Here is a 25,677-nt window from a genome sequence, read left to right as displayed (position 1 = left end):
CTATCAAACTCATAATTTTTTTGAAAACCGATGAGAAATGAGCTTAGTATTGAGGCGTGGATTCAAAATGAAAAGTTCATGTATATAGTGCTATTCTATAACTAGAAAAGATGGATGGGATGGAGATGATAAGTTGTATGTTGGTTTATCTTTATATTTTGTTAGTGAAGTTGTGCTGGTTTTGGTGAAATTTGTTGTGAAAAGCCCCATAGAAGATCCATGAGTAATATAAAGAAGAAAACTATAATAAAAACCTCAAAATCCTCGGACAGAAGGTTGGCTGGAAGCAGACAGGCATCCAGCTTCTTGCACAATGCCTTGGCCAAACTGGATGGTGATAAGGTAACAAGAGTAGTCGGTGCTCCCTCAAGCTCGGGAACGAGTTCACAAGAGTCGGGGAAAACTGTGAAACGGACTGTGGGAGGCAAATCATGGGAGGACTCGTCTCTTCTTGAGTGGGACCCCAAACATTTCAGGTTATTTGTGGGGAACTTGGGAGAGGATGCTAACGACCACCTTTTGCATGGGGCTTTTCTGAAATATGGATCAATGAGTAAAGTCAAGGTTCCAGTAGACAATAAAACGGGCAAAAATAAGGGTTTTGGTTTCGTGGCGTTTGCCGATGCCAATGACTATTTCCAGGCATTCAAAGAGATGAATGGAAAGTACATTGGGCAGCATCCAGTGCAGTTGAAGAGGGCGGAGACCCAGATAAAAGCAACTAAGTCTAAAAAGAGAAGATGAAGTTGACCAAGAAGACAACCAAAGTCGTCACATATACATATTAGAGGAGAGAGAAAACGTGATCGACAGGGCAATATTAGGAAATAGTCCCAATACAACTTATAACTTGGGAGGCCCTCGTAGAAACTACAAAAGACTCATAAGTCCTCCAAGAGTTACACAGATTTAATACAACAAAAAAATTTTGTTTACTCCAAATAAGCCAGGGTATATCTAATATCATCCTATGACACATAGATACCCCATTCAATGCCATATAGCCTATCTGTACTGCCTTTCCTAATCATTTATATCTATACTATGGAACGATAAATGGAGTCACGTGACGAATTTTTCAGTTGATCAAAATTTTGTTGGATGTCATTTTTGTAGTACTTTGAAAGTAGTTGTTTCCAAAGAAAAACAGGTAACCATTATGTTGTTGTCGAGAATAGGGAGTAGAATACCCGCGTGGGGTCATCTGTCCGCGGTTTCGCCCTCTTTCTTGGTAAAAACTTCGGTGTTCATACGGTTTAAATCGAACTTACCACAGGACTTTAACCCTAAAAAGAGTCTTCCATCGCAAGGTGAATGGAAGAACTTGAAGCAGCACATCCCGGGAGAGGCTGTTCAGTCGAACGAATTGAAGGACAGAATCCCCAAGTTTCCCTTGGGAAAAGAAATTGTGCCGACTTTGTTACCTCGGCCAGGTGTACCCCAAGTAGGACCCAAATATACCTTCAGACAAGTAATTCAGATCTTGAAGAATAAGACCAAGCCGGAATTGATATACGAGAGCGAACCACATAGATTGTACTTTCTTGCGTGTTTTTGTTGTGCCGTAGTTTTCACCGTCTATGGTTGTGTTTTGGCAGAATACGCTGTTTTCCAAGCTAACAAAGACTATGAAGAAAACTCTAATGAGCAAAACGAAGTATTGAGAAAACGTGAATGGGTGTTATCGTTAATGAAAAACTCAGTATTCAGCATCGTTATGTTAGGAGCTGCATTCATGTTTGCCAAGTTTCCAACAAGATTGGTTAGAAGAATGTGGTATTTGCCTGGACCTGTTGAACATATCAAGTTTACGGCTTATCCGTTGTTTCCAGGTAGACCTACTCCGGTCTTCACGGTTCCATTGGAACATTTAAGTAGAAAGCACCACGCTAGAGTGTGGACTGGTAAGGGATTCTACGGTACTGCTGACAACTCACTCTTCTTTTTTGTTTTGAAGGAAGCCGTCAACGGAACCAAGAAGAGCAAAAACTGGATTGTTGACCGTAAGGCCTTTTTCTGGTCTGACGGTAGAGTCTTTGACTACTTATTTGGAAAAGAGTCACTTGCTGAGGCTGAGGCAGGTATCCCCTATGATGAGCAAATCGGCATTGTAAATAGAGAATTGAAGAAGAAGAGACAGCAGTTGAAGCAAGAGCATGGATTCTTCTACAAGTGGAAGTTGGGTGCAAAAGATGTTCAACAGGACATTCAATCGGCCACTAACTATGTGAAATCGTTGAACGAGAAAAAGTCTGGTAAGAAATCATTGCCAAAAGGCAAGAAGCCGGAATAGATGTACATAATTCCGAAAGTCATGTATATATTTTAAGATGATGAACTCTTTATTGTCTGTGACGCATTCTGTGGTACTATAGACCCTGTAGATCATGAGCAGATTTAACATATCGACAGTTTCTGAGTTTATGTCGTTTCAATTTGAAATGGTTTAGATGAGGATGTAATGTATGTCTCTGCCGTAGTTTATAGACTTCTGGATCAGCTACTTCCTGGCAAGGAAATAGACGCAGTCGCTTATCAAAGTTGGACTAGTAGATCGATTGCCATTCTATTTGATTGTATGCTGAAGCCAACGCAGTTTCCAAGGCGGTGTCCAGCTCCTTGCTTGTATTTCATATCTTTATCAGCTTGCTTCATGTAGATGCATTGGGCGGTGCCCCGATCTGATGTCCAAATAGGCAATTGATGGGAGGCTGTAGTTCTTCACCTTACGACAATTCCAGTTACAAGTGATGGTGGTCTTTTTTGTTCCAAATGGTGCCACATTGTATTTTAATGCACCTATCATCACTGCCTCCGTATCTTATCAAGTGAAACTATCCATAAACTGTCCATAAACTATTCATCCTCATACCATTTGCACTGCCCCAGAATTACCAGCCGGTGCCCATTTGCAGCCGATTGCCTCATTCGGTACCGACAAAAATTATCGGGAAAAGGATCGGTTGTAAGCGGTGTAACCCGTAAAATGTGGACGGTGAACGGTGGAAAAGCGGGAGATTGCAGGTTTATTGCGGTAACATGTATAGTGGCAATGATGCAAGGTAAAGTGCTGCGGTTGCAACATTGATAAGATGATCTATGGTGGGGCACTGAGGGAGGTACTGAGGAGGCAATGAGAGAGGTAATGGCACTAAGAGGAGGCATTGAAAAGGTTTGAGAAGGTTTTAAAGGAGGGAATAGGGAGGTACTGAAGAGGACGAGTTGCTGGGAGATACTGGAGAGGTCTAGTTGCCGGGGAAGCGATAGTTGACGTGAGAGAGGTCCCGCAACAATTCTAGATTGTTCTATCTGAAAGAAAGAGAGCTTACATTACTTTTGTCTGGCGACCAACTTGTTCTATTAGGAGACCTATCTCGTCACAATTAAAAGTTACGACGACGACGACGAAAAATGTTGGTGCTATTGATCTTTCGGCGATTAACAGCTAACAAATGCTTTTATTACATTATTGAAAGCCTCCCCTTTGCCAAGATTGTGCACCTATACGTACCACGGGCTTTTGTTGCATCTTCCATTGGGTTTTGGTTGTACGACTGGGGCTCCCAGCAGTATCTCCTGAGTTGCTTGCAAAAATACCACAACTGCACTACTGCCTCTGTCTCCGCTACCATCAAAATCAACAACTACTCTCTTCACCACTGCACGCTACTGCGCTGTATAGAATTCTGGATTGTTCCATACTACGTTCCATGCGATTAGACGGCACTATTGCGTCTCTCACGGAACATCCATGCCGCAATATATTTGTCTACTGGGAACGTGTTGGACAATGGACGAGAATTTTAAAATAAGGAGTTGTTCGGTGTTCTATGGCTAGATTTACTTACCGTTTACTGACTCGCATACCTAAATACCAGAATTTCAATCAGTTTTGGAACATCCATCTTTTACTATTACATTCATTCCAAAACCCTAATTTTTCACATTAGCTCCCGGCCAACAACACAACACTGTCTTCCACCAAAAAAAGACCTCCACAAAAATAAAAAAATAAATAAGCTTCACATTCAAATCCGCTACTCACCTCTTATTCTTCCTCTCCTCCCCCCTCTCTTCTTCCTCATCCTCCTCTAATGTGAATTGTGAACTTATCCCTCTACTACCATACCATTCACCCCTGTCTAAACCATACTATCTACCTGCATATTACCGCATTATGTCGTACTTTTATTGTTGCGGCACGGATGTTTCATAATTTGCCACCATCGATTTTTTTTCCCGCACCTCCCCTTTTTCTTCTGCGCAATATGGATTCCCCTCTCCTATTGAGATCTCATCCCTTATCACCCCCGGCCGCCGCACGACCTGGCCCTGCCCGCTTGGTTACCCGCCAGCAAACGAATGTTGTAACGACCATTTTTTGGTAACACTCTTCTTTTCTGGTGAGGGTTGTCATAAGGAGAAGAGAAGGAGAAAGAGAAGTGAAGAGAAGCGAAGAGATAAGAGAAGTGTTAAGAGAAATAGTTGATAGTCACAGTTGATAGTTAAGAGAAATTTGATAGTAACAGTTGATAGTAACAGTTGACAGTAATTATATTAAATAGTATTTGAGACACGGAGATATATATATAAACGACTTGAGTTTAGTTAAGTTAAGTTAAGTTGAATTGAGTCGTCGTGTTGATTATAGTATAGTATAGTATTACTGTTGATTATTTCACTACTGTTGACAACAGCATCATTACTGTTGATTGGTAGTTTTTCATCGTTTCATCGTTCTCGTCGTTCTCGTCGTTTTAGTCGTCTTGATCTTTTAAGAAGAAGTTCTGACTGTTGTTCTGTAACTATCTACTGTCTAATAGCAGTTATCGATATTGAAATATTGGAATATTCATATATTGAAATATAGAGAGATCTCTTGTTGTAGTAACTTGGTTTTTCTTGAGTCGATATCGTTAAAAGAAAGACAAAGAGAGAAGACTGCCATCTCCGATTGTTAATCGCCATCATCGACAACTCAGAAATTGTCAAAGAGCAGATCCGTTTAAAGGTGAAATTTCGTTTTCCGATCAGTTTCATTAGTTACTTTGCCACAGGAACGAATTGAACGCAGCCAAAAAGCGACTTCATCTCGTTGTTTTTCAAGTAATAAAGGAAGAAAGTCTCCTTCATTCCGACAAAAAGTCCATGTCTGCCCAGTAACGCCGTAACTCGTTACTTTATCCCCCCAGAATCCATTTCGGCTTGTAACTTCACCATTTGGCCTTAAATTGTTGTCGGTATCCTTGATTGGCATATCCTCCACGAATTCAGAGCCTAAACCGCGGTTGTACAATCAGTTTGATATCGATATTTCAGTCTTGCATTGATTAACTGCCACCTCCATTTTTCAGAAGTGAAAAATTGAACTCCGGTTAGATACACAGTGAATCTACAGAAGCAAATCCGTTTATTTTGGTGTCTCCTGATCAAGATCAGTTTCTACTTAACTTATTACCGGTTCTTCCTTGAAAAATACATCGAGCCTTCAACATTCTAATTACTGGTAACTTGGACTCGCTGAAAAATCGTTTCGAGTCCTAGTCCCATTCACAGACAAACAACCAACACTCACAATTCTAATCCCTGTCGTCGCCGTTGCCCTTCTCATAATCAACATGGCAGCATCCCTTCGCGACGTCAAAGTCCACACAAAGCGTAAGCTCAACGAGCTTGAGGACATCACCAACTCCAACACAAAGAATAACGCAAAGAATAATAAGCACAAGAAGGCAAAAGTGTCCATCGCCACCACGAATAATAATAAATCAACCAGTGTAACGCTGAAGACACGCCTGCATCAAACCACTTCAATCACATCCAAACAGCATCAAACTGTCAAGCACCATCAAATCAGGCTTGAAAACCATCCTGAAATAACTCAAGGTCCCCTTTCACCTCCAGAACAACAAAGATCACCTTCTCCAACTGATATTTCATCTGAACCATCCTCTCCTGCTAAATGCAGAAGCAAGAGTGTCTCCTTTGACTTGCCCGATGATGGCAAGGTGTATGAGGGTTCTCCGCTTTTAACACCAAAGGAGGAAGATGATGATCACGAGATGAGCTCGGATGAGGTAGTAAATGTTGATAGTGAGGTTGATAGCGACCAATTCGATACTGTAGCTACCATCACGCCTCCTGGGTCAATAAGCAAGGAAATTGACACTGAAGTGATATCCTCAGAAAGTATTACCTATACAAAATCTAACGAAACTATCTCCACAACAGGTACATCAACATCCAGCACAGCATCCACCCCATCCCTCAATACAAACACAGATTACATAGCACTTACAGCTTCCCATCGCCTCATTTCTACAACCAAGTCTCGCATCGACTCCGAAATTGTCGAACTCTCCCGACTCCGTGATCTTTACGCTGACAATGACAACAAGGAAGAAGTAGTTTCTTTCTTCATGCGCTTGTTGAGCAATGACTTACATCTTCCAACTCCACATAAGATTGTACGTTGTCCAGTTGTTGACTGGTCAAAGTATCACTCGAGTTTATCTCATGTAAGCAGAGATTTTGAAAGTAAAGTCGGAGAACACGAAGAGCGAGAGAGGAAAATGAGCTCTTATAAGTCGTTGCAACTATTCAAAGAGGATAAGTGTGGAAGATAAGAAATTTGATCCGTTAAATGTCTCCCATCATAACTGAAATGTTTCCAAGTACCTGCCATCCAAATCTTAATGCTCCCTCCCCCTTTCCCATCCTCATGTTCACCCCTCATGCTATTTTCATCCACTCTCATGTCTCATGCTCTACGTCCCCATGTGTTACTATATTACGCCACTCGTTTGTTTCCTTTCCCTTGTTTGCTTTTCTGGATTGCAAAATATTACCACGCCAGACTCCCTGGCGTGCATTGTTCATAGTTCTATGCTAGCTTGCTTTAATTCTGTTAGCGGTGTCCGCCGTGCCCAAGGTTTTTCGTTTCGATTTGTTTATTTCCTGCTCATACATCCCCCACTTATATATCGAATATAGAACGCTGCTCCTCTTTATATATAGTCCAAAATAAATTACAGAAGACTCCCTATATGAGAGAGAGACGTCAAAACCATACGAGCCACAAACCCCTCTCGAGCAATGTACCCTATCAGCCATGCCGTTTCTTGTTCTCACTTCAAAGCTTCAAAGCTTCAACCCCAGTTTTTGCAGCTCTTATAGAGTGGCTCCGAAACTGTAGATAGAAATCGGTATGCGATAGCGAGATTTAGTGTCATACCGTAACCTGCAATTTCGTCTTTGACAGGAAATACGTCATATGTATAAGCTACAGATTAGATGTATTATTACAAGTAGCAGGGGTTCACGATAAGAAGGGTATGAGACCAGCGGAGTTACATTTTTCAATGGGAAGGGGACCATGGCATTGGAAAGATATAGGGAAATAAAGTCATTTTATGGGCATATGACTAGTGGTATGAGTAGGTATGAGCAGTGGAATGGTGATATCAGAGGAAGACAGAGATCCAAAAAAAGTTATAGTAACACCGTATATTTGCGAGGATAAGGAACATAAACAAATGAGCATTGGTGGCTTTAAGGTGAAGAAGTATGGAACATTAAATGGTGACTAATTGCTTAGGAATTGTTAGTAAATAGATATTATACATAGGTAACTAACTGAAAGAATAAATATGATTATTATAAATAAAAAAATGTATAGATAAACGATATAAAGTCATTATTACAATGTAAGCTTACTTGTTCAATGAAAGCAAGAAACACTATTACAGAGCAAACCATCATATAACATTCACATAGATTCACAGGAATCTCGTTGAAATATCCATTAACACATATATAGAAAGCAAGGAAAGATATAACATTAAACATAAATTCGTGTAGGCTCAAGACAAACTGTACCTTTAGGCATTAAGTGTAAGTTGTAAGTAGACATACAATTATAACGAATCTTGCACCGGATTATTAAGAACGAAACTGATCTTAAGGATTACTTCATTAACATCTCTTAAGCCCTACAAAACAGGGGTCTTCTTAGTGGCATCAGCATCTTCTTCCTCGCTGTCAGTGACTAAGAAAGCATCAGAGTTGGCTGGAACGTCTGAGTCCAAAGGCTGCCACTTCTTAGAACCTTGAACAGACGTAGGGGTGTCTGATTGTGGTTCTTGTGGCAACTTCTTGTTGAGATCAGCCAGCGGTCTCTTTGGCATAGCTGGCAAGTCCTCATTGTCGTTGTCGTGCAAGCTGATACGGTGGTGGAAGTCATGAGAGATGATTTCTGGATCCTCGTCAAACTTCGATCCCTTTCTAGTGTTCTCATTGCCGAAAGAAGATCCTCCCAAAGCTCCAAAGAGCTTAGGGTTCTGTTTCTGGTTTTGCTGCTGAGAATTTCCTTCTCCATCGAAACGCTTAGTGAATCCACTAACCCATCCGTTGAGTGTAGTCTTGGCTTCTTCTAAACCTTGAGTGAAAGTCTGTTTAATCTGGTCAAACTCGTCAGGACTATCGTCGAATTCATTAGGATCTCTGAACTCTTTGCGTTGTTTCCTTTTCTCTCTGTCAGCACGACGGTGTCTTCTAGCGGCGTCTTCTTTCTCAAATTCCTTTTGGAGTCTTCTGGCCAAAAGCTCGTCTTCCGTCAATCCCTTAGAACCGGCCGAGACTGTTGGTGCTACAGTGCTACCTCCAACACTAGCAACTGCTTCCTTTGGTTCTGGTATCTCAGGCTTGAACGAAGGATCAGATATATACAACAAGGCATTGAAAGCCGGGTCCACCACACCTTGGGATGCGATTAAAACCGCAGTAATGATCTTTTCCTCGATATTGGGGAATGCTTCCTTCAATTCGTTGGTGACTCTGGTGACAGCATCGACGGGACGAGGAGGTTGTGGAGGACCATTATCGTCATCGTTGTTCTCGGTAAGAGGGACGTCCACGACGTCAGTAACGGCGGATTTGGCCGGTTCCGCTGGTTTGGCCTCGTCAATTGGAATTTCTGACTCGACTGGTTTGGTTTCTTTGGTTTCTTTGGGTGCTGGAGCAGCCGTAGTGTCGTCGAGGGAGCTCACTGGTTCACCAGAGACCACTTTCAACTCTTCTTTGGGGACAGTGTTTTTGGCCATTTCGGGGTGGTTTTACTTGAGGTTTGTGGGGATGAGGTTGTAGAGGGGATGTGATATAGAGCAATTGAGTGGTTTTTGCGGCGAGAAACAAGTACTTTTGGTGGAGTTGAGGAGAAGAAAAGAAGGAGTTGCGTGAAATGATGAAAAGAATTGTTAAATTTGATTTTATTGTTTAGTGAGATCGCGGAGGGAAAGTGGTCAGAAAAATAGTGAGAGAAATAGTGAGGGATGGTGAGGAAAGTGGGAGAGATTAGTGATAAAAGCGACAGATTAGTGAGGGATGGTAGGAGAATGGTGTGAGAGGTGAGAAAGTGTGTGTGAGATATTAATGCGAGATGATGAGAGAGTAGTGAGAGTAGGAGTGAGGATATGGGGTGGCGAGAAATGGTGAGAGTGTGTGTAGGATATTAGTGAGGAAAGGTGGGGATGGTGAGAGATTGTGCCAGAATGTGTGAGAAACAACGAGAAACAGACAAATACCAAGAGATTAGTGAAAATAATGAACGATCAGTGAGAGATAGGGGAGTCATATGAGACGTTAGTGAGAGAGATTGGGGGAAGGAGGAGAGAGTTCTTTAGGGAGAGTTCATCACTTTTCATGGTGTAGTTTAGGGAGATTGTGGTTTAATTGTGAAGGTAAAGAGAGGGAGAGTCAGCAAATGTTTAGTGATCGATTATAAGCACAGGACTGGGCTGTGGGGCTGTGTGGTATGGATAAGAGATTACTGGGTTGCTTTTTGTATTTTGTTAGTGGTGAAGTGAGTTACTAGTTATTTCGTTTAATTGTGAAGTGAGTTCCTTTGTTAGTGGGGGCTGTACTGTTCCTGTGTCGGTGGGTTAGTGGGCTAAACGGTTCTCTTGTTAATGTGTGAACTAATGGAGAGGTATGTGTGGGTGTAGTGTGATTCTCGGTGTGGGTGTCATTCTCAGTCTCAGTGTCAGTGTCGATGTGAATCGTCTCACACGATGAGATTTCTCAGTGTGGGACTATTTGTAGTGGGTAACTCTTTGTGAGTTGGTATGCTCAGTGTGTATGAATGTGGATGTCGTTTGTGTGTATTTCAATGTTTTCTAATGTTTTCTCTTTATTGGTGGGTATGATTTCGTAGTCTGTAGAAGTCTATGACTTAAAAAAAGATCGGAATGAATTAAAGCGTAGTACTTATTTCAACACAGTGCTTCACTTGTTCAGAAAAGTACAATGAAATACCATGAAATACCATGAAATATCACGAATTACAACGATTTACAATGAAATATCACTCACTCTTGTCACTAATCTATCTCATTACTCGCAGCAGTAATTTCAGTCTCTCTCATCTCACTAAATTAGTCTCTCATTCACTCTTCCAATTGACGTGCTTCTCTCTCTAAATTCATCACTAAACTCACTACACTGACGGATCAAGTTGAATCTCTCCACACCATTCTGGCAAATCTTCTTTCTTCTTTCTTCTTTCTTCTTTCTCTATCTGCCTATCGTCTATCGTCTATCGTCTATCGTCTCACTCTCACACTCTCTCGCTAATATTACTCTCGCTATTTGCACTGAACGCTCCCGTCTTCTCACTCGATTAGTCTCACCCTCACCCTCACTATTCCAGCGTCACATTATCACCCTGTGCACTCTCATTGTTCTCTCCCTCGTATTACCATGTTTTCATTTATTATCAAACTAGGCGCCAGAATTGATTCATATTAACCACACTAAAGATCACAACCCCACTGAATTTCACACTACCCTTCAAGCAGATCACTATTTAGAACATCATGTTGTAGGTTTGAATCATTTCTTGTGATTAGTATGAATCTATGAATCATTCTAGTTGCAATTTTCATAAAATCGAAATCACTGTATCGCTAGTGAATTCTCAGTACATTCCCTCTCATTCTCTCTCACTAATTCTCTCCCCCACTAATTCTCTCCCTCACTAATTCTCTTTCTCACTATTCACTCCCTCACTATTCACTCCCTCACTGGTGTTGTCACTAATCCACTCTCACTATTTCACTCTCACTACTCTCATCATTCACTCCCTCACTATTCTCACACCCATCCACTCTTTCGCATATTTAACAAGAATAATTTTTCACCATCTCTTCTCTTCTCTTCTTCTTTTCTCTTCTTTTTCTTCTTCAGATAGTAAATTTTAATTTCTCCGACCATTAGATAGAGCCCCATGCCATTTTCTTCAATTGGCTCGGGGTGTGGACAGCGGAGGCAAAGTGATGTCAAATGGAACCCGTAACCGACGTTTTGTTGTATCGGAGCGTCAATGCTTCGATACGCTTGTTGCGGGCTCTACATTCTTCGTAGAATAATCGTTAGAGGAGTAAACTTGAGTAGAAAGATGTTCATATCGAGTCCTTGGTGGGGCACAAACGGACAGGGATGGATGGAGTACTATCCCAGGTACTATTTGTGTCCTTGAAACAAGAAACGAACCTGTAGTGTCATATTGTATTGTAGACCAATAAGCTTGAAAAATGGAGTGTTCAGGTTAAATGAAGGTTACCCTGTGGATCTCTTATACGAATTCGTTCAGTAGCGAAGAGCTCGACTCCGCTGAATCCAATGCTCTGAGAATATAAATGTATAACTGCTTACTGGTGGAATCTACTCTCTCGATGTCTGAAACATTCGTTTGTCTTGTTTTCATCAGTTTACGGGATCAACGTAACAAGAAGACCTTCCTACTAGAAGAATGGTTGAACAAGCCCATATTCATACTGCTTTACCGGTGTACTCACCCTACAGTCTCTCTTTAATCTATGTGATATTAACTAAACTTTAAATATAAAGATACCTGAATAAAATGATGAAAACCAATGGACCTATGAAACCATACGGAGTTCAATCCGCTTAGTCGGTCTTCCTGGAAATCGAAGGGTGGTGATAACTTGCCTGGTTACGGCAATGTCTCTTCGTTATCGTGAATGTATGAATGTTTTTTGTCGTAAATGCAGAGATGATCGTGAGATCTAAATGAAGGAGTCTTTGACGTAATGATACAATAATGGATAGGGCAAAAGGCATTTTCTGAAGTTCATTAGCACCGATTTCATGAATCTACACTAGAAATCTTGAAGCCATACCATACGAATAATGAACAACGCTGGAATCAATACAACAAACGGATTGTATATGTTCTTCGCTACAGATTTCCAATTGGGCCCGGTTAAGTCCCGACCCAGCCCGGTTGAACCCCATACCCAGCCCGTTTAACATCTAGCTCAATTCGGCCCTTCTTTGCTCCTTGACCTGCTTCAATTCCTGCTGTCTTCTGATGTAGTCCAAGTTTTCACATTCTTCCCATGAGTGCTTGTCGTGCTTGCAGTCCACGGACGAGTTTGCTGATTGTCTGATAAGACATGTATGGTAGAGGGCAAAGTAGGCGGCACATCTGTCTCTCCAACGCAATGGGACCTTGTACTTTTGCAAGTCGTCTTCTGAGACTAAACAGGGGGTTAGTATATGAATTTTTAGGGTGATTTCACGATTAGCCGCTGTTTTGATGCTGTTGTTGGATTACGGCCCTTTCCATGCTTTCAAGTCACCGCTAATTCCCATCAAAACAGTCCGTTTCCTGTCGTTTTCTCTCGTTTTCTCTCGCTATCTCCAGCTACATACGAAGTGGGGGGAATTCTGTGACCGACATGATACTGGATTTTCCCGATTTTCCGTGTTTTATACTGCTAAAGGCACCGGCTTTGTTTTTACAACAATCATTTACAACCATCAAATTCAAATTTCTTGTCACTTTCTACGCAGCGGCAGGTTCATTGGAAAAGTGGTGTTTTCTGCAGGAGGGAAAAGAGCCAATAAAATGTGTTGCAAACAGCGAACGTAATGAACGAACGAGCGGAGTGAACGTAGTGAACGGGAGTGAGTGAGTGAGTGAGTGAGTGAGTGAAGTGAGTGTGTAGTGAACGGAGTGAGTGAGAAGTGTGTGAGAAGTGAGAAGTGAACGAAGTGTGTGAACGTAACTTAGTGAGTGTAGTGTATTGTTGTGTGATGTGTGCAGGTGTATAAGATTGCAAGTGTGTAGAGAGTTGAGACTGTGCGACTGTGAGTGTTTGAATCTGTGAGTGTTTGAATCTGTGAGTGTTTGAATCTGTGAGTGTTTGAATCTGTGACTATTTGAAACTCTGAGACTATGAGACTGCAAAACTGTGTGACCTGTCAGTGATTAGATAGGCATATACATGTACATGAAAATGTACAGTGTTTTCATTTATTAGTAAAACAAGGGGCCTTTTTTGATTCATATAAAACTCTAGTAATGTTCATACTACCCTTCAACTAAATTAGTATTGAGGACAACATGTTGTTGGTTTATATTTTCTTGTGCCGCGAGCTGCAAAATTGAATTAATGTTGGAACCACTGTATACATCTACCTTAAAAAACAATATGTGTATGAAAAGACTGTGAGAGTGAAAAGCCTGTGAGACTTTGAGTGTGTGAGTGTGTGAGTGTGTGAGTGTGTGAGTGTGTGAGTCTCTGAGTGTGTGAGTGTGTGAGTGTGTGAGTCTCTGAGTGTCTGAATGGCGTGAAGTTGGAATTTAATGTATGGGTGGATTTTGGTGTGAGTTGTTGTAGAAGTTGATTGAATGGTGGATGTGTAATGTAGTTAATTGAGAAGGTGGCAACGGTGTGAAGTTTGCAATAAATAGGTGAATTAAATGGTGTGTAGAATGTATGAGTTGAATGAATGGTGCAATTTTCTGTAGAAGGTAGATAATTCTAGAAGGTGAATGTAGAAGGTGAAAACAATTGCGGTGTGCTGTAGCAGATGACTTTGAGAAGCCAGATGAAAATGGGATACGAGAGGTTTGGAAAAGGGAAACGGTGGAAATTTGGGTATTTTGGTTGCCAACTGGTTGGAAAAAAATGGGTGTATACTGAGTTGGTGGTATTTGGCATAATGTTGCAAAATGAAAATTTAATATGTCTAATGTTCTTCATTATGTATGTGAGAGGGTGAAAGACAATAAAAGAAGAAGTGAATGAGAGATTGAGAGGATGAGAGATTATGGGATTAAGAGATTAAGAGATTAAGAGATCAAGAGATTGAGAGATCGAGAGATTGAGAGATTGAGAGAGAATAACAGAATGAAAGAATGGAACAGTGACATTTACCGTCTTGGGAAGAAGATCGAAGAATATACATAGGTTGGTTTATCAAGAAAAGTAGATAAATTAAGCAGTTTATGTCCCCCAATAAGATCCAATTCAAAGGATAGAAATAATAGGCCTCTATCAACTTGTAGAAAGGGCCATAGAACAGTGTGAACACATCGCACCTCTGATGTTCACTTTTAATCAATTCAACTCTATATCTCATATCTCTCATCTCATTTCTCTAGGTCTCACACCTCTAACGTTTACATCTCACCTCCGCAAATTTCAATACTAAATGTACATTGTGTATGTAGAAAGAGATGAACATGCAACTCTAAATGCTAATAGAAAGAAACTCAGGTAGAATGCACCATATCAACACAAATTATCAACTTCTTTAAACAGCTGAAACAGAAGAGTTGCAAAATGATTTCCAACAATTTCCTCTCTTCTTTAACTTCATCAATAATCCGTGAGTAGTAGCTGCTTTCCGTCTGCGCCATTCCTGTAGTGCCAAAATATGAATAAATATCGCAACGATACTATTACTGGTATGTCAAATGGGAAGTTCCAGTGTAGCTCCAATTGAACCGGAAGAATAGGCCATCCTTTTGCTCATCCTCCTCTTTTGCGTGGTAAACTTACTGTGTTTGCTTGGTGTGGTTCTCAAGTCTCTCCTTCAATGCAAGATATTGGCACTTGTAGAATTCGTCCTTGGTAGCAGAACAGTACGACGTTCCCTTGTCAAGACACTTATAATAGTTAATCAAGTGAGCCGCACATTTGTCTCTGTGGATAAATGGAACCTTGTGCTCGTCCAATTCTTCTACGGATGCTAAACAACGCCGGTTAGTACGTCTTCGGGTCAATTCTATGGAGCTGAACGTCAGAGCCATCTCCTCTCACCACTTCGATGTTGGATAATCAATCTTCTCTAAACACTCTCAACAAACCCAGTTTTCACCCGGTTTTTCTCCTCAAAAAAAAGTACTTACGAATAGCTGGATATTCGTATTTCTCGGAATGGGCAGCAGTCATCTTAATTTCTTTGTTTTATATCGTTGTCTCCGTCCTTGAGTTCATCTAATCTGACTCAAAAAATGGCTAAATGTCATTGGCTTTTCGATTTTCTATTGAGAAAGAATTGAGTTCCTGTATATAGGATTGATTGAGGTTCCAAAAAAAAAGAAAACTGCCGGTCCCAGGAATCGAACTTGGGTTTCGTCGGCCACAACGACGTGTACTAACCACTATACTAGACCGGCTGATTTATAAAACATGAACTTTAATGATTATTGACAAAGTTTCATAATCACGTGAGCAGGTTTTGAACGAATATAAGGGTGCGAACACCTTCAAAGGTAGAAGAAGAGCACACCAATTGAGCTTAAGGAAGTGGCTTGTCCCAAAGGGATGGACCGCTGACCTCAATCTCTCCCCGGAAGTTTGGGGTCCCTTTTGGAAAAAACTCAAGACCTTCAGTCACTATTATCCATATGACCTGGAGGATTTGCACCGTTTTAACTTAGGTCACACTCGCCATGCCCAATCTAGAGACTCCAAATGCGACTTATGCTGCAAAACAATCTCTTCCAGCTATATTTCCCACCTACACGAAGACTGCGGCGTGGTTAAACGACTCTGGAACGTTTTTGGCCCACCACGTCCTCTCACATGGCACACCTTATTTGCTAGTACAGAAAATACTTTCCATCAAATGAAAAAGATCAATAGATACCTACTTGCCCTTCTGAAATTAACGGCCCGGCGACGAGCTCGGGCGGTTGACATTTGCTTGACCGACGCTGAATTCAACACCTGGGTATCCTTTATCAACTACAAATACTAAATCACCTACATCCTCTAATTTTTCATCCATTAAGATGAGAGAATTGCCCCAAAGGGTTTTGGCAGAGAGTTTTCACCCCCGGTTTTCTCTCTGTACTGATCACTTTTTCTCTTTTCTCTCTATTCGATTAGTTAGTTAGGAATAAAGATATACCCCTTCAAAAAAAAAAAAAAAACTTCATCAATTTGATGTATTTTGAATATAATAGACATTTATTGGGAAGCTGTGGATGTGATAGCTGATTCTAGTAGGTTGAAGTGGTGATTTTCATTCAAAATTCAGATTTTATCAACCAATCTATGGTTTATCACTCATGTCACGTGATTATATCACCATAGAAAGTTCTTCCCCTCCTCTAGTAACTTATCTAGCCTTAGAAACAGTTGCCATATCGAACTCATGAAGAGATAAGAAGATGGATATGATGGAGTGACTGTGATGCTTATTTAGCGTATGTGGAAGTACTTGAGGTCTTCTTTGGTATTTTGTCACTGAAAGCTCTTGTCCATGATCTGTTGATGGCAATAATGTATTTTACAATTCTATTAAAAATATTGTCAATAACTGCTAAATTACGCTTCCTTGCTTATACGCTTCAATGCTTCTATGCTTCTTTTGGTTCGATGATGAGCTCGCTAAGCAATATTATCGAAATCCAAAGAGAATCATCATTCTTCGAAGCATTACAACCAAGAAGACTTTGGTTCCCATTTAACATTTGACAAACTTTAACACGAAATCTGGGGGACATGGAGACCCCAATGTTTAGCATACAAAAGGAACTCCGTTTATCTCCACTAGGTGAGGCAACCAGCAAGCATATGACTTCAGTGGAATACCGCTAACATTCAAAAGTCAACTATCACGCCGCGGAATTGTGTTTACCTTTGTACAACCTTTGGAATGATGTCACTTTGACTTCAATAGCCCTTCAACTTTGAAAGAATTCCAACTCCCTGTTGCATACTGCAACGTCTTCACTTCATTCAACAGAATGTACTTGAAGACACTTTAATTTACTTGCTGTTTTATTTTTTTGCCCAACTGTTAATTCAATTGTATTGATCAAGCCTTTCTAATTATTATTTGAACACATTTCCGAATATAATATTTCCAAGCGATACAATGAAGTTGAAGTGTAATATGGTTCGCAAACCTCAAGCAGCAGAAACACTCCTATGCAAAAGATTACTTAGTTCGCTGAAGAAAGCTTATTTCTTCGTATGCGACGCTGTAGATCATTTGTTACTATTGTTGGATACCAATTTGATTGCACTGGAGTTAAGTGCAAAATAGAGAACTTTTTGGCTTACTGTGCCACTACTAATACAGGTCTTGTACTGTTTTAGGTCAAGAAGTTTCAAGTGTTTGGCTCGAGAATGTTTGTAGATGAATCTGAAAGAGCACATGAAATCTATTGTAGTCCCTGATCTTTCTAGTCATGTCAGAGCACTAGCTATTTGGCTAACAGTGTAAACTGTGGGCAAGGATGAACACAAGCTTACAGTCAGAGCTGATTAGCGCAAAAAAACTGTCACACTAATCCAGAGAGGGGAAGAGAAGCCAAGTTTCAGAGAACAACATCCATGTTTCATATTCGGTCAGCCCTCTACACTAGCTAGCAGTTGTGGTGCTATGGTGAATTCAAAGTATAGGTATAATCCGGACTTTAGAGCGACTGCCCTACTGAATCAAGTGAAGACGCTATCCGATCCTCAGACATAAACTGGACCTACAATGCATAAAAATGATTTGCAATTTTCCGAAGTTTAGTTTAGTGTCTGAATTGTACCAATTCTGTCATGCCAATACGGTTATGCAACGCCTATGCAGAAATAGGCATTTTACTTGAACCGGGACTGTCTCCCGAGACATGCATCTGAATCGTGCGCGATGTTACAATAGATAAACTCCAATGTCATTGCATTCTTTAGTTGAATTTCTAAAAGAGGGGCCGTTTACGATAAAATCAGACCACTGGCAAGTACTTGGCAAGAGGGCTCATGTATTGCGGTTTTCACTCAACAAAGTCGGCTGGAATCCATCGACGTTCGAAGTAGTTTATTTCAATAAAAATTATCACAACGACATTTCAATTGTCGCATTTTCGACACTAAGGTGCAACAACCATCGCCGGGGCTGGATTCTTCTTCAAAACACCTAGTTTTTGTATTCAGCTTTTGCTTGGATTTCATAGTAGTCACCCTCTATATCCCCTGTCTTCGATCATGAATTTTCATTATGGGCAATGAATAATTAAGAATTATTTTTTTGTCGGGAGCCTTCAAACAAATCCTAAAAAAAAATTAGGGGATTCGACAAAATAATTGAATGTGAGTTTTGTTCTAGAAGAAGTATACACAGGATCCTCCTTTAACCGACATTTGCACAAGTGAAAGGACAACAAGTCACACGGCAGAGAGCATAAACTACTGTATCAGACGAGAGCACATGGCTCGAAAGTCCACTTGATCGACCCTAAAATCTATGCAAGTACATACCTCTGATTCGTATTGGATTTATATTTTCCAACATTGCCTAACAGGGTCAGAAGTCCGGAGATTACAATTGACTAAGATTTGAAACCACCCTGGAATTGCGATTGAAGGGGAAATAGGAGCTAGATCTCTTGCTGACGATGACTCTATATACAGTACGACACTGCAGTTAATATCTATTGCATTGATCTTATACTTTCTAGAAGATAAGTGCCTATGCATAATGCATAGGCAGGCGTAGAACTAATGTTTGCTGGTAACTTTGACTGTACAACGGATTTAGGAATGCTGGATGTCACCCTCACCGCACTTTGAAGCTCCAAGGATGAACACACTATCTAGATTGAATCTATTTCATATGCCTGTGATACGTAGATGGAGTCGTACAGGTGCATCGGGACCCTTAGGCACCTTCTTGTAGATTGGGGGCACCAATGTCTAACCAGGCTTAAACATGTTTCCACAGGAATAGTTTGCATCCATACTGATTAACCAGTTTTTGTGAAATAAATGATCATTCGATTCAATGCGGGTCAGAAGCTAATAAAGTTGCGATCTTTGCAGTTACGTGGAGAATCGGATATCCTAACAACTTTTCCCAAAGAGTAGCTATCCTTCCAGTATGCGCGAGGTTTACAATAGACACCATTTAATCTCAAATCTAACTAGTAACAAGCTAAAAGCTCGCATTTCTGAGTTGAATACACATCATATGCAGTTTTTATAAGTTGCCGTAGTATGCTTGTTGAAGTAAAGCTGCTTAAAGGAAGTTTCAAGATGAAGCAACATACTTTTTTTAGTTTCGACAGCCAATTTTCCTTAGTTTCTACAAGAATGTGTCTGTGGTGTACAGTAACTAGCCACGATACATTGACGGTTGTGCCTTTCAAACTTAAACCATAAATCAAAACAGATGCGATATAGAGTTTACGAATTAATGGAACATCCTAGCCTTTGATACTGTGCCACTTGCAAAAGCACACTTTGTTGGGCGGTCGTTATGCATGGAAATGAAGCAGTGGAAAACAGACATTTCCAGCACACAAAATAAATCCTCATTAGGAAACTATGGAATTTTTGTATTTTTTTTTCTCCCCCACTTAATGATCTACGCTCTATTTTTGCAAGTGTGAAACATGCGAGTGCCCAAGTACTATTTAGGCTATTTTATTCTTTTGCGTGCTCTTCTTACATGTAGTAAGTGGCATAGAAGGGCATGTCGGCTACTAGAGACATTGTTATTGCTGTATAAAGAATGTAGCACAATACGAGAGGCGAAGAGATTTGCAACTTTCGCGATAGAGAAGTATCATTGTAACTTATTATAATTTCCAATTCAAGCCATTTTCAAATTTCATAGAATATCTTTTGGCTTCTGGGTATCATGGACATTATAGAACTGTCTCTGAAAATTCCATTCAAATGGATTCACAACACAACATGATGGCTCCAGTATGAATTTTGGTTGTTGTTTTGGGTCTAATGCGCTTCTGAGAATTTCGGGCGAGTCCATTAGTTTCCGGATAGCCTCGGTTAATCTCATAAGCGGTGGTCATTGCTGTGTATCTCACTTTAACCATCTAGCATAATGCATTCTTTCATAATTACAATTTTAGCACTCTCACGATAACTGCAATTACAAATAACTCTACCCCTAATGCCTCTTCGCAAGCACGCTCAGTGACGAAAGTAATTACAACTTGTGTTTGAGGTCATCTTTTTTGAAACATATGAACGGAAACGCGCAAGTCATGTAGGAGCGCAAATCCTTTATGTAATGAATTTTAATAAGAGTTGAACTTGTTGGTTCAGGGAACTACAGCAATATCAGCTGCATATTATATTTGTTTAAGCTGAATGGAACTGATTTTCTGTAGTGATGTGACAATAATTTGAATCTTAGAATTGATTTGAAGTTGTGGTAACTGCATCTGTAAGTACGATTCATCTACAATCATTGTAAATTTCCCAAAAAGATCTCCTACTCACGAGTTGATAATGGATATTCAGAAGATTGTATTCCTGTTAAATAGATCCATGCAAAATACGGCAATAGTCATTGTCCGACTATCTATAACAGGGTCTGTCTTTCATTGTAGACACTAGAGAGAACTAAGTAGATTTATGTGTCTTTTGTCGCCTCTAGACTGATGGGTACCTCATTATCCACGGATCGTTTTAGGCAATGTCTTAAATTCACATGAGATCAAGACTAACAATGGCAGTATTCCAATTGATGACCCAGTTTACACTTTTCAAAAAAAAAAAGACTAAGAAACGACAAAATGGAATCTCAATATGACAGCCGTGCTAAGAAAGTCTACTTGAATTCCACCCAAGAACCAATAAACAGTATGATTTGCGGTTACCATATTAAGATTTGAAAATTCCTACAAACGACTCGCTCGCTTCTTTGTGATTACTTAATCGTATACGTAGTATGTAAATGTTGGTAAGTTCTGCAACCAATTGCTACTAAAAAAACCCGCCTCCACGACTTTTCCTTGCTACGTCGCCTTCTTCAAAAATTCTTAGTACGTATTTACCGAAGTCACTACACACCGGATTGGCCAATTGTCAATGTGTTACCTTTTTGAACAACAAGTCATTTCTAAGATTTCACGGTAAAGCGAGCATCAAACCTTAAATTGAAAATGCAAAAATCATTAGCGAAGTTGGCTAAAGGGCCCTCAGTAAAACCTGATTAGGTGCTTAGATCACATTCAGTTGGTACGGGGATTGGCGATGTATGTGAAAGATGCTCCCTATAGCCTCTGAGGGAACTTAACTAGGCAAAGAGAAATCGACTATCTAAGTTACTATAGCGCATAAAGCCCGCGCCGGAGATTAAGAATAAAATCCTCTAGAGCCCTTGCAATACTCTTCAAAGAGAAGTCTCAGCCTTGTGGACGTAGAACTTGCGGTACACCAAAATCTTCGGATGCAAGATCGAACCCAGAATTCATCGCTGTGGCCACAGGAGGTTCCAAATTTAGAATCTTACATGTTCCGCCCGAGACACATGAAACTTGGTCCCATAACCGATTTTTTATTTATTTTTTTTCTGTTTGAAATGCCGGGCTTCTCCGAAATAATAGCTTCTTAAACATCAAGTCATGTAAGCTCAGATGGCCTTTAGTACCGAATATGTGGGTCGAATATATAACGTTACACAGATCAGGAAAAATTAATGACCTGGATATAGATACCGTTGGGCCATGTATGTAACTCAAGCTCTATGTCCCTCGATCCTATTCAATGTGACAATGGCAAGGCGCAAACCATCGAAGAGATAATTACAATCCAGCCATGCAAATACAAACTCGAAACCAGACTACCAGGTAAGACTATGCATAACTCTCTCTTTCCCAAAAGAAGTATTCAAACAAGTGTGAAATTCTTAACAAAAGTCACCATTACTTGATTTTTACTCTAGAAGGTCTCTAAATTTTCTTGCAAATAAACGAGCAGACTTGCATGAATATGGACGGGATTAAAAATTAAAATAATAGTCTGATTCCTCTTATAGAAGCGGGCATGCATAGGGTATAAAGCCATTTTTTCTTACATATGAATAAAAATATTTTTTCTAGGGGTCCATATAAAACCTGAAACCACCACTGTCGGACGAAGTTCTATATTTGGCAAAACAGTGTCTGTCTGATTTATATTTTATATTATTTTTTAACGAGTCATTTTTTCATAATATTTTTTGAGAGACGCACAATTTTAAATTCGTACATACTTGCAGAACTTGCATGCATAATATTGAAGAGGATAAGATTTATAATTTAACGTTCTTTACTCTCTCTGTCTATGAAGTTTGGTAGCAGACATGCCATTCTCTAACTAGCAAGAATATATATAAGAAAGAATTTGTCCCAAATATCACTACCCTGTAGAAATTGTATACCATAAATAAATACACGTATTTATTGTATCTTTTTGATATAGCTTTTGACTTCAACTTTGCTATAATTATCTAACATTATTTGGTTATCTTCTATTTCCAAATTAGAATACTCCACAAGAGTTTTTTAGAAGAGTCTACTTTCCAAAGACCAATTCACATCAGATCCATTCCTTTATTCCTAGAGATATCTAATTTTTAATTAAGTACCTCCGCATTTACTTGTTGCAACAAAAGAACTAATTTCTATTATATAAACATCATGTCTTCCTCAGCACCTGCTTCTACAGTAAGATTGCCATCTATAAGTGAATTGACTTCACGTTCTCCTATTAACGATGCTCCTTCTCAATTGTCACCAAGACTGAGAGCTGATTCTAGACTTTTACCTAACATCGGAGGAACCACTGGTGGTTCCTTTAGATACCCATTAAAGCAAACAAACCCATCTAACTATGTCCTTGGGAACATGTCAACATCATCCAGCACATCTAGTATTGGAAGTCTTCTGAAGTTACCTTCTCCTACCTTACCATACTACGATAACAAAGTCCCATCCCAACAATTACCACCACCACCTGCACCACACCACCAATTGCCAACACCACCACAACAGCCAACTCCATCAGCTACATCTAGTCCTACATACCAATACTACCAATACCAACAATCTCCTGTGATGCACGCGGGCCCACCACCAGCTCAGCAAATAGGGTACCCAGCATCTCAGCCTTCATACTACCATCAACCTATATATTATCAAGGAAATGGTGCTTCACCAGTTCAAATTGCACACCCACAATACGCTATCCCAGAGGTGATCAATAAGCCTACTAATAAATGTCACAGATGTGGAACTACAGAAACCCCAGAGTGGAGAAGAGGACCAAAGGGTGTGCGGACCCTTTGCAATGCTTGTGGTTTATTCCATGCTAAGCTTGTAAAGAGAAAAGGTGCTGCCTTAGCTGCCGAGGAAGTCTTAAACAACAAGGTGTGCAAGGGCAAGAACGGTAGAAGAATAAGCATAAAGAAGCATCTTTTAAACCAAAGTTTAAAGAATACTGGTGTCAAGACTGAAATGGCAACATACCAAACTCTGTCTATCCATCAAATACAACCACCTAATGTTACGAGTCAAATGCCACTTAGTTCCCCAACTGGAGGCATGCCACTTCCACCACCAGTCTCTCATCACATCCCAAACTCAAACCATTACGGGTCTCACTTATCGAACTCTAATTACCCTACCCATATCTCCATGCATTTAATTCGTCATTAGTGTGTCTCGTGTTGTTGCCCATTTACTACCATTCCATTTACGTTTCTCTATTTAATACATTTTTAATCAGGTTTTCAACCGCGTTTCTTCGGTAATGTAGTTATTTTATTCCATACCAACTTACGAATAAAATATCATGAAATGTGTTGATATTCAACGCTCGTCTATTTCACCCGTCGTGTTGCAATTTTTATCACGCACAGTACACCTCTTCATGTGCTTCAACACTAAATGGAGAGATCGCGTTTAGCGATGATTCTCTTAGACCCTGCGAAATTGTTGCAGTTAAATTTGTTAGCAGGTGCAAAATTTCACAGTACAATCTATCTGGGCAGGACGAAATTTTAAAAATCGTACAATCTTGAAAACTAGCCAAACTTTGGCATGTAGTAAGGGTCATTGACGATAGCCAGTATAGTAGCTACAGATGATATCTGTCGCCTCATATTTGCCAAAAGCTCTCGTATTACTTTTGTGTAGAAAATAGGTTTGGCACCATAACGTGTATTCTAGCTGTAATTGGTGCTTGAAGGGGCCAAATCTCACCCAACTGTTTTGGGCCACTACAGGTACACGTAGAAAGAATCTAGGGGACCACATTTCGTAATAATAACGGGTACTATAGAGAAGATACTTACCCTATACAGCCTGACACGTAAATCTTAAATTGAAGTTGAGACACATTTCCAAGAAGTTTAGGGCCAGTAGATCAAATTCAATAGGAAATATTATCCGAGGACCACGTACTTCTCGGAAAGAATATTTACCCGATGCAAAATAATGAGCACCCTTAACGTCTCTAGAAAAACATGTATTTTGAGGAGTATCTGCGGCCGTCTTAACAACGAGCACTTCTATCTCACCTGCTAGGTTGGTACAGAAACAGCTATAATGTACTCAAGAGTTTAGAAAATCTTAGGAGGCTTCCATAAGTATTTCTCAGCCAAATAAGGCGGCAAATAGTGGCGGAAGCATTCATCTGCATGAAAAACAGATGATTCGATGTGTTTTATGCTCTCTGAATTTTAAGAAGGGCCTGGTACAGTAATTTACGGGAACAAGAGAAATGTGTAGTAATGAAGTAGGTACCACCGGGAACATCTTACACTGAGTCTATAATAATTTAATAGCAACAATGGAAATACTGCACTAAAACAACCAAACAGGCAACAAAGCTCCCAGACTTGAGGATTGAAATCGCATCTTGCGGCCCTAGTCAGACATATTTGCAAGGCAGATGGTTATGTAAGGGATAATGAGGTGAAATGGAGAAGCAGATAGCCCAACTCTTCTACAAAAGGGTACCCCAAACCCCTCTTCTGATGACCTCAACAAGAATCTATACACCCTGTGCTCCGCTCGTTGGAAAGATACGCCCTTGCAGATGATGAGATCAGAAATGGCCAAGGAATAGGAACGAAGGCGTACCACCTCGCATTCCTCAATCCTTAAGAAAGCTTGAAATACCCCAATTCAATCGACTTCCAGTGGTTGTCCGCATCGTCATTTTTACAGTTAGAATGGATAGTTAGTTTGCAAGTCGACCGAGATTATTATCAGACATCGCTAAGATTAACAAGATGTGCAACGATTGAAGCATGATTCCAGAATACCTTATGTAAAGGTTTTAAGCTTCTCCGCGGCATGGTACATATGCTGCATTATCCGGTTGTAGATATTTACAATTGAACAGGACTTAATAATAATGACGACTCTTTGCACCGTACTCCTCACTAAGAACTCTTCCCAAAGGGCGAATTACTGCAGTTGATGCACTAAGTGACAACAAACCTCAAAACCTCAATATATGCAATTAAGCGAGGAAAATGAAACTTTTTGTGTCGGCCATCCCAATTAGGCAGGCATTACCCATATCACTGGGTCTGATCTTTTCTTAGAAGCGATTAGTTTTTTTG

General features: G+C 40.2%; 7 protein-coding genes and 1 non-coding gene across 8 annotated transcripts; 4 read left to right on the top strand and 4 right to left on the bottom strand. All coding sequences in view use genetic code 12, as the record gives it.

The window, feature by feature from the left end:
- Position 1: 1 nt before the first annotated feature.
- RJT20DRAFT_65540 (uncharacterized protein) lies at positions 2-952 on the top strand. The gene has a single exon (XM_064921135.1). It carries the CDS (start codon positions 220-222, stop codon positions 742-744), a length of 525 nt encoding a protein of 174 aa, XP_064772147.1. The 5' UTR covers positions 2-219; the 3' UTR covers positions 745-952.
- RJT20DRAFT_65541 (uncharacterized protein) lies at positions 953-2,365 on the top strand. The gene has a single exon (XM_064921136.1). It carries the CDS (start codon positions 1,160-1,162, stop codon positions 2,291-2,293), a length of 1,134 nt encoding a protein of 377 aa, XP_064772146.1. The 5' UTR covers positions 953-1,159; the 3' UTR covers positions 2,294-2,365.
- Positions 2,366-5,437: 3,072 nt separating this feature from the next.
- RJT20DRAFT_65467 (uncharacterized protein) lies at positions 5,438-6,757 on the top strand. Its single transcript, XM_064921132.1, has one exon. It carries the CDS (start codon positions 5,619-5,621, stop codon positions 6,624-6,626), a length of 1,008 nt encoding a protein of 335 aa, XP_064772145.1. The 5' UTR covers positions 5,438-5,618; the 3' UTR covers positions 6,627-6,757.
- Positions 6,758-7,628: 871 nt separating this feature from the next.
- On the bottom strand, positions 7,629-9,375 carry CUE5 (ubiquitin-binding protein). Its single transcript, XM_064918028.1, has one exon. The coding sequence runs from the start codon at positions 9,099-9,101 to the stop codon at positions 7,992-7,994; it is 1,110 nt and encodes a 369-aa protein (XP_064772144.1). The 5' UTR covers positions 9,102-9,375; the 3' UTR covers positions 7,629-7,991.
- A 2,488-nt stretch (positions 9,376-11,863) lies between these two features.
- RJT20DRAFT_131555 (uncharacterized protein) lies at positions 11,864-12,872 on the bottom strand. The gene is made up of 2 exons (XM_064918027.1): positions 12,733-12,872; positions 11,864-12,557 (listed from the first exon to the last, which is right to left on the bottom strand). Exons 1-2 carry the CDS (start codon positions 12,839-12,841, stop codon positions 12,331-12,333), a joined length of 336 nt encoding a protein of 111 aa, XP_064772143.1. The 5' UTR covers positions 12,842-12,872; the 3' UTR covers positions 11,864-12,330.
- Positions 12,873-14,836: 1,964 nt separating this feature from the next.
- On the bottom strand, positions 14,837-15,269 carry RJT20DRAFT_131552 (uncharacterized protein). The gene is made up of 2 exons (XM_064918026.1): positions 15,221-15,269; positions 14,837-15,060 (listed from the first exon to the last, which is right to left on the bottom strand). The coding sequence occupies exons 1-2, from the start codon at positions 15,261-15,263 to the stop codon at positions 14,867-14,869; spliced, it is 237 nt and encodes a 78-aa protein (XP_064772142.1). The 5' UTR covers positions 15,264-15,269; the 3' UTR covers positions 14,837-14,866.
- A 149-nt stretch (positions 15,270-15,418) lies between these two features.
- On the bottom strand, positions 15,419-15,490 carry RJT20DRAFT_t161. Its single transcript has one exon. It is a non-coding gene; the product is annotated as a tRNA-His (tRNA).
- Positions 15,491-22,418: 6,928 nt separating this feature from the next.
- Positions 22,419-23,857, top strand: BRG1 (GATA-type transcription factor BRG1). Its single transcript, XM_064921130.1, has one exon. It carries the CDS (start codon positions 22,745-22,747, stop codon positions 23,759-23,761), a length of 1,017 nt encoding a protein of 338 aa, XP_064772141.1. The 5' UTR covers positions 22,419-22,744; the 3' UTR covers positions 23,762-23,857.
- The last annotated feature ends 1,820 nt before the right edge of the window (positions 23,858-25,677 follow it).

The sequence above is a fragment of the Scheffersomyces xylosifermentans genome (genome assembly GCF_036884685.1).
Source record: "Scheffersomyces xylosifermentans strain CBS 12540 chromosome Unknown RJT20scaffold_8, whole genome shotgun sequence".
Classification (NCBI taxonomy): Eukaryota; Fungi; Ascomycota; class Pichiomycetes; order Serinales; family Debaryomycetaceae; genus Scheffersomyces; species Scheffersomyces xylosifermentans.
This window is presented reverse-complemented; position numbering and strand designations above follow the sequence as displayed.